General features: G+C 38.4%; 1 protein-coding gene and 1 long non-coding RNA gene across 6 annotated transcripts in view; one reads left to right on the top strand and one right to left on the bottom strand.

The window, feature by feature from the left end:
- Positions 1–220: 220 nt before the first annotated feature.
- Positions 221–2,306, bottom strand: TCEAL1 (transcription elongation factor A like 1). 3 transcript variants are annotated; one of them, XM_077145328.1, is made up of 3 exons: positions 2,121–2,234; positions 1,601–1,668; positions 221–1,246 (listed from the first exon to the last, which is right to left on the bottom strand). In XM_077145328.1, the coding sequence occupies exon 3, from the start codon at positions 1,214–1,216 to the stop codon at positions 737–739; it is 480 nt and encodes a 159-aa protein (XP_077001443.1). In that variant the 5' UTR covers positions 1,217–1,246; positions 1,601–1,668; positions 2,121–2,234; the 3' UTR covers positions 221–736. The 3 variants fall into 3 exon arrangements, with proteins under 3 accessions (XP_077001443.1, XP_077001445.1, XP_077001442.1); XM_077145330.1 differs by lacking the exon at positions 2,121–2,234 and adding an exon at positions 1,957–2,092; XM_077145327.1 differs by lacking the exon at positions 1,601–1,668 and having other exon boundaries at positions 2,121–2,306.
- LOC143670499 (uncharacterized) overlaps positions 1,551–8,511 on the top strand; it is a 51,350-nt gene continuing 44,389 nt past the window's right edge. For all 3 annotated transcript variants that reach the window (XR_013169384.1, XR_013169383.1, XR_013169382.1), the window contains exon 1: positions 1,551–1,690. This is a non-coding gene — a long non-coding RNA (uncharacterized LOC143670499). The remainder of the gene's footprint in view (positions 1,691–8,511) is intronic.

Genomic DNA, 8,511 nt, shown 5'->3' with positions numbered 1-8,511 from the left:
AAAGAGACAAGCACAGGTCACAAAATCTTTATCTCATTTGGGTCCACAACAGCTCAGTAAGGCAGGTATTACTCCTACTTAGCTGGGAAATGACCGACCCTTAAACATGTAATAAATACCTGGCTCATATTTCTACTTAAGAAATTCAGAAGAAACTTGGGATATATTTTTTCTTTTTTTAAGTTCTTACAAGCATTTATTAAGTCCCCCATTTGCCATATGAGCTGAATGAGTTTTTTATTGCTTCACATATTTTCATTATATCATTGTGTTGTTTTTTTGAGCATGTGATACAAGTTCATCTTGAAAAACTAACAAATTCATATACAGTAAAAATAAAAAACAAAATAAAATACCTATTATTTAACACAGATAGCCATTGTTAAGCTTCTGGTGTATATACATTCAGTTTTTTCTTTGCAGGTTAATATATAAATATACAAGTACTTTTTACAAAGATGGGATACTATATATACTTTTTGAAAACTGTTGTTTTCACTTTACTATATAAAGTACATTTCCCCATGCATATAGGTGAAATTCATGTTGGAAAGAGGGAGACGTGTAGACTATAGGAGAATAAAAAGTTGTATGCCAGTTACAAGAGAAATACCTAAAACAAAGCACGCACAAAGTTAAAATTAAGATGGGAACCAGTCTATAAGAAAATGCAAACATAAAGTTCAGGTGGCAATACTAATATCAGATAAAACACTATTCAAGGCATAATACAACATTAAATAGGATAAGGACGGTTTCGTTTTGCCTTCCAATGCATTATCATCAGTTTGTTTCTTACTCTTTTCATCTCTTCCATGTCATCTGCTGCCTTTATCATCTCTTCATTGGTTAAATTCCTGCCATGTATGTCCCCTCTCAGCTGTGGGCGAGAACGCGCCAGCCTTTCTTTAAAACTTCCTTCTTCTAGCTTATGTTTTCCTACTCCACAAGGAGGCTGCTCCATTGGAGGGCGCTCCTCAAAAAGGTACTTCCTAGAAAGGCTCTCCTGAGGAGGGCGCTCCTCAGAAAGTAGCATGTCAGGAAGGAGCTCAGGAAGGAGTTCCTCCGGAAAGAACTCCTCATCTGAGGATTGCTCCTCCGAAGATTGTTCCTCCGGGGAGTGCTTTGTGGGAGGGTGCTCCACAGGAGGCTGCTCCTCATTGATCTTTGGCGTGCTCGGTGGCTGTTCTTCATTTTCTTTGCATGGTTTTTCCATGTTGAGAATGCTCTCCTTTAAGCAGTTATTCTTAGGAGACAAGAAAGGCAAAGTAAAGTCACGTACCTGGTGGATGGGCCAAAATCCCGGCTATGGCTTCCAATATCTGCCTTTTCTCGATTCGGGGCCCAGTACCTCAAATCTATAATCACTGAGAGGCTTTGTCTGCTTCTGCGGGCCCGTGTCTCTCTCTCTCTCTCTCTCTCTCTCTCTCTGGCGCCCTGTTTCCTCCTGACTCCCCAAAGCCCACCATTTTCCCAGCAGGCCTTTCCGTAGACCTCTCCCGCAGTGATAGGGGCGGGGCGACGGGGCCCGCAGACTCCATTCAGTTCCGCGTCAGCCCCCGCACCCGTGTCCCCCTCCAGTGCCCATCCCTCCTCCGACCTGGACCTCTCCTGGCGGTTTGCTCCTCGCCGACCTCTCCTTGAGGTGCACTGCTGTGACGTGCCCACCTGCAGACAGACGCAAGACAGGGTAGGGAGCGGGGTGTGGGGAGAACGGACGGACTGATTGGCACACGCCCTTCTCTGGGCACTCGCTGCATTCGCCCCCAGGCCGGTGTCTCTGGCTTCGTGTTCACCTCTCTCGCCCCACTTACTCCATACCAAGTCTCGTCCTCTCCACCCCAGCCCCACACCTCGCAGTAAGCGTCACTTTTTCTCAGGCGGGAAGTTGATGAGAAGGCTTATTTAGAACCTATTTCTAAGTGTCTGTGTGTCCCTCCTCAGGGACCCACTCACCTCTCCACCCCACCCCAAGAACGCCATTTTCTGCACCTAAATATGGACGCGGGGGGCGGGTCTGAAGCGTAGGGAAAAGGCCTGAGCTCTCTGCTGTCGGTATCCCACGGGTTACTAGGCAGCATCGACTCTCACACCGATTTAAGGGTATCGAGGGAACTTACTTCCTTCTGCTTTTCCCCACGACCAGAGGGCAATGGGGAGATGGTGTCTGGACAGGCAAATAGGACCAGGACGAGAGCGACTTGGGCAGACTTAGGCTCCTGGTCACGTGAGAGCCGCGCGTCACCGCAGAGCTCTGATCCCCACTTACAGGGCTTTGACCCAGGGCCGTGCTGCTGCAGCCAGCTGAACACACAAAGCATTGTCACTCACCTCTCTTTGTTTATATTTGCCTTTCTCTGTTACCCGAGACCGCTAGCGTGTAATCTTGGGATTTACTGCTTTTCCTCTCAGCTGCTTCCTCTAATACCACCTCTCTTCCCACATACCCCCCCTTCCTCAGCTACCAAGGCCCACTATTTCCCCCGCAGCCCAGATGCTACACTGAAATGTGACTATTTTACCTTCATGAATCAATATTAACTCCCTTCTCTCCCAGTTTTAATCGATATCCATAACTCCATCGTGTCCATTTAGGCTCTATCATAATGTTTTCACCTCTTCTTGTTATTTTCGTGACAGTCTTTCACTTTTCCTTGACATCTATGTTTTGCTTCTTTGAGCCATCACTAATAGAAGATGCAGTCTAATCTTTCAGCTCTTTGCATCTAGAATTTTTGATACAGAGCAAAATAAATTATGTTTTTCATTTAAAATATACTCTGATAAAAATACTCTAGAAAGAGTTAAGTCTGTAAAGGGTGTAAATCTAAAAACGATGAATACTTTGATTTTTATAAATCAAAATATACTTTTGTCTAAGTTCAAATAGTCCTGAAAATCCATTTGTTATCTGAAACAGGAGAGATCTTGGTGGAGAACATGGCATTATTATTTTAAAACATGCAACTAGTAAACAATCATTCACAACAGATGAAAGATTTTGCTGAAACTCTTAAGTTCTTAACTAGCCTCCTTTTGGTGCTGCAGGTCAAGAAAGTTTGTATTAATAATGAATTAAATCAACAAATATTAGAATCCTGGCACTGCCTGACCCAAAAAGATAGATGAGGCACAGAGGACATTCAGTATTGTACTATGCAATCATTTTGTTGACCACACACGGAGTAATAGGATTAAAATCATGCTAACATTCTCCATTGTTACTACAAGTATATATTTTTGAATCTAGTGGATTTTTAATGATCTTTGACCCCATGCCTGTCTCTCACTTACTCACATCAGCTTGGATACTACCATCTCAAGCAGTTACTCTTTCTCACAGGGAGCAGGCTACCCCTCTTCTTTTCTCCATGTCGTACACTTTCAGGGCCAGTGACCATCAGATCTCTGATAATACTGGGTTTTTCTTTTTTATCAAATCCAGACTGTCTAATAAGTTTCAAAACCAGAAATTTGTACATGAAGTTTCCTGTTTTAAGAACTTTTTGATGCTTTTCTCTGGTATCTAATTTACTTTGTGTTGAGATAGCAGCTAGACAGACATTAGTTCACCTTTATATCTTTCCCATCACTGTTTTAATATTCAATTTTCCAGTGATGCTTGTCTTTTTAAATTTATTATTTGTTTTTTCATGTTCCTTTTTCTTGTTTTTTTTTTTGATGATGTTTGTCTTTAAAGCCAAGTTTCACTATACCTTTGTTATTCTTCAACAAGGGCTGGGTTTCTCATGGTTACAGTTTCTTTCCAAGAGGAGTCCCATTTCATTCATTTACTAATTTCTCTTCTTTTTTTTTTCTTTTTGATATTCTTTGAGGGAGAACTCAGTACCTTATAAGACATCCTTTTGAAATTACAGATAATTGTGATCATTCGGAGTTTTTTTCTCTTCTACTAAACTGAAATCTGTCTCCCAGTAGTTTACACACATTGGTCCTGTTTCTGCCCTCTGGAGTAGTTCAGAACAAGTATAAAATAATAAAAGTACATTTTACCCCTGATAGTCTGAAACTGCCAGAGTTTATGTCTTCATTCTGGCCCCTTCCCATCCATGACACACATAACGCAATCTACCAATTCTTTTCATGACTCAACTTCCTCATCTACAAAATTGGAGCCAATAATAGTACCTACCTCACAGTATTGGTAAGAGGAATAAATGAGTCAATATATGTTAAGGACCTGGAATAGTGCCTAGCACATGGAATGCACTCTATAAGCATTAGCTGTAATAATAATAATAAGGGTATGACACTGGGCTAATAACATTACTAATATGAATTGAGACTTAGTTATGTCATACATTGTGGTATGTGTTTTCAGTGTTATCTCATGTAATCCTTAAACAATTATGTTTTCACAAAGACATTTTTTTGGAGGTTTAATCTCCCCAGTTATTTCAGCTGTATCTGAAAAAATACATTTTTCCAAAGTTACTCACAATCCTACATGCTCATTAAATTGTAAATTTCTCTGAAATACTGTATATTCTCCCTAATGTACAATAAAGTTATACTATCCTCTCCTTCATTCTTGAATAGATGCTATTCAACTATTGATATATCCTAGCATCATAGTAGATTTTGTGGATGCAATATCACACAGTTGAATGCAGTTTAAATTACACTCAACTGAAACACCCCAAATCTTTGTTTCATATATTCAGCTGTCAATACAGTTCTGTAATTGATTTCAATTTTTAAAATAATTTAAAAAATATATATATATAACAACAAACAAATGCAAATATTCCTAACTTATGATCATTCCGTTCTACATATGTAATCAGTAATTCATATATCACAATCATTTTTTAGAACATTTGCATCAATTTAGAAAAAGAAATAAAAAGACAACAGAAAAAAATTCATACGTATCATATGCCTTGCCCCTCCCTTTCATTGATCACTTGCATTTCAATCTAAATTTATTTTAACATTTGTTCCCCCTATTATTTATTTTTATTCCATATGTTTTACTCATCTATTGATAAGGTAGATAAAAGGAATATCAGATACAAGGTTTTCACAATCACACAGTCACATTGTGAAAGCTGTATCATTATACAATCATCTTCAAGAAACATAGCTACTGGAACACAGCTGGACATTTTCAGGCAGTTCCCTCCAGCCTTCCATTACATCTTGACTGACAAGGTAATATCTATTTAATGAGTAAGAATAACCTCCCGGATAATCTCTCGACTCTGGAATCTCTCAGCCATTGACACTTTCTTTTTTCTCATTTTGCTCTTTCTCTTTTGGTTGAGAAGGTTTTCTCAATCCCTTGATGCTGAGTCTCAGCTCATTTTAGGATTTCTGTCCCACGTTGCCAGGAAGGTCTACATCCCTGGGAGTCATGTCCCATGTAGACATGGGGAGGGCAGTGAGTTTGCTTGTTGTATTGACTGGAGAGAGAGGCCACATCTGAGCAACAAAAGAGGTTCTCTTGGGGGTGACACTTATGCCTAATTTTAAGTAGGCTTGACCTATCCTTTGTGGGGTTAAGTTTCATATGAACAAACCCCAAGATTGGGGGCTCAGCCTATAGCTTTGGTTGTCTGCACTGCTTGTGAGAATATCAAGAATTCAACTTGGGGAGGTTGAATTTTCCCCATTTCTCACCATTCCCCGAAGGGGACTTTACAAATACTCTTTTATTCACTGTTCAAATAACTCTGGGATTTATTGGGGCATCACTTTGGACAATCCAACAAAATCTCATGCCCTACTCAAGGTACCATGTACTTATGGTATTCAACTAAGCTGTCTACATAAGTTATATTAGGAAATGCCCTAGTCAAATATAAATTTTGTACCAAATAAACATTTTTTTTGCTTTAGTCTCACCAATAAGTTAAAATTTTAAAATATTAATTACCATCTGTTTTCAACACCCTGCAGTAATGACATACCTTTGTTCTTCCTCATACAAAAACATTTTTTAAATTTGTACATTTACTCACTATCATTATACACTCTAGGCATTCCTACATTATACCATCTCAGTCTTTATCGTCCTTCTTTCTGATTTCATTTGTGCCCCCAGCACTCTTCCCTCTATCATTCTCACATTCAGCTTCATTCAGTGTTTTAACATAATTGTATTCCATTTAGGTAGTATTATGCTATCCATTTCTGAGATTTTACAGTCAGTCCTGTTGAACAATCTGTATCCTTCAGCTCCAATTACCCAATATCTTACTCTATTTCTATCTCCTAATGGTCTCTGTTACCAATGAAATTCTCCAAGTTTATTCACTAATGTCAGTTCATGTCAGTGAGACCATACAGTATTTATCCTTTTGTTTCTGGCTAATCTCACTCAGCATGATGTCCTTAAGGTCCATCCATGTTGTTACATACTTCATAACTTCATTCTGTCTTACAGCAGCATAATATTCCATTGTATGTATATACCACAGTTTGTTTAGCCACTCATCTGTTGATGGACATTTTGGCTGTTTCCATCTCTTGGTAAAAGTTGTAAATAATGCTGCTATAAACACTGGTGTGCAAATGTCTGTTTGTGTCCTTGCCCTCATGACCTCTGAGTAGATACCTAGCAGTGGTATTGCTAGGTCATATGGCAATTCTATACATAGCTTCCTGAGGAAATGCCAAACTGCCTTCCACAGTGGTTGTACAATTTGACATTCCCACCAACAGTGGATAACTGTGCCTCTTTCTCCACATCCTCTCCAGCACTTGTCATTTTCTGTTTTATTGATAATGGCCATTCTGGTGGGTGTGAGATGATATCTCATTGTGGTTTTGATTTGCATTACTCTAGTAACCAGGGAAGTTGAGCTTCTTTTCAGGTGCCTTTTGGCCATTTGTATTTCCTCCTCTGAGAAGTGTCTGTTCAAGTCTTTTGCCCATTTTGTAATTCAGTTGTCTGTCTTTTTGTTGTTGAGTTGAACAGTCTCTTTATATATTCTGGATACTAGACCTTTATCTGATATATCATTTCCAAATATTGTCTCCCATTGTGTAGGCTGTCTTTTTACTTTCTTGACGAAGTTCTTTGATGCGCAAAAGTGTTTAATTTTGAGAAGTTCCCATTTATTTATTTCTTTCTTCAATGCTCTTGCTTTGGGTATAAAGTCTAAGAAACTGCCTCCTAGTATAAGATTTATAAGATATTTCCCTACATTTTCTTGTGACAGTTTTGTGGTCTTAGATCTAATGTTTAGGTCTTTGATCCATTTTGAGTTAATTTTTGCATAGGGTGTGAGATATGGATCCTCTTTCATTCTTTTGCATATGGATATCCAGTTCCCTAAGCACCATTTATTGAAGAGACTGTTCTGTCCCAGGTTAGTTGGATTGACTGCCTTATCAAAGATCAATTGTCCATAGATGAGAGGGTCTATATCGGAACATTCTATTCTATTCCATTGGTCAGTATATTTACCTTTATGCCAGTACCATGCTGTTTTGACCACTGTAGCTTTATAATATGCCTTAAAGTCAGGTAGTGTGAAACCTCTGACTTCATTTTTTTTCTCAGGATACTTTTAGCTATTCGGGGCACCCTTTCCTTCCAGATAAATTTGGTTATTGGTTTTTCCATTTCTGAAAAGTAAATTTTTGGGATTTTAATTGGTATTGCATTGAATCTGTAAATCAATTTATATAGAATTTATGTTTTAACTATATTTCATCTTCCAATCCATGAACACGGTATACCCTTCCCTCTATTTAGGTCTTCTGTGATTTCTTTTAACAATTTCTTGTAGTTTTCTTTGTATAGGTCTTTTGTCTCTTTAGTTATATTTATTCCTACATATTTTATTCTTTTGCTTGCAGTTGTAAATGGAATTCTTTTCTTGATTTCCCCCTCAGATTGTTCATTACTAGTGTATAGAAACACTATAGATTTTCGAGTGTTGATCTTGTAACCTGCCACTTTGCATGTACTCATTTATTAGCTCTAGTAGTTTTGCTGTGGATTTTTTGGGGTTTTCAATGTATAGTATCATATAATCTGCAAACAGTGAGAGTTTTACTTCTTCCTTTCCAATTTTGATGCCTTGTATTTCTTTTTCTTGTCTAATTGCTCTGGCTAGAACTTCCAACACAATGTTGAATAACAGTGGTGATAGTGGACATCCTTGTCTTGTTCCTGATCTTAGGGGGAAAGTTTTCAATTTTTCCCCATTGAGGATGATGTTAGCTGTGGGTTTTTCATATATATCCTTTATCATGCTGAGGAAGTTCCCTTCTATTCCTATCCTTTGAAGTGTTTTCAACAGGAAAGGATGTTGAATTTTGTCAAATGCCTTTTCTGCATCAATCGAGATGATCATGTAGTTTTTCTGCTTTGATTTGTTGATATGGTGTATTACATTGATTGATTTTCTTACATTGAACCATCCTTGCATATTTGGGATGAATGCTGCTTGCTCATGGTGTAGAATTCTTTAATGTGCTGCTGGATTCGTTTTGCTAGAATTTTGTTGAGGATTTTTGCATCTATATTCATTAGAG

The sequence above is a fragment of the Tamandua tetradactyla genome, chromosome X (genome assembly GCF_023851605.1).
Source record: "Tamandua tetradactyla isolate mTamTet1 chromosome X, mTamTet1.pri, whole genome shotgun sequence".
Taxonomy (NCBI): domain Eukaryota; kingdom Metazoa; phylum Chordata; class Mammalia; order Pilosa; family Myrmecophagidae; genus Tamandua; species Tamandua tetradactyla.
This window is presented reverse-complemented; position numbering and strand designations above follow the sequence as displayed.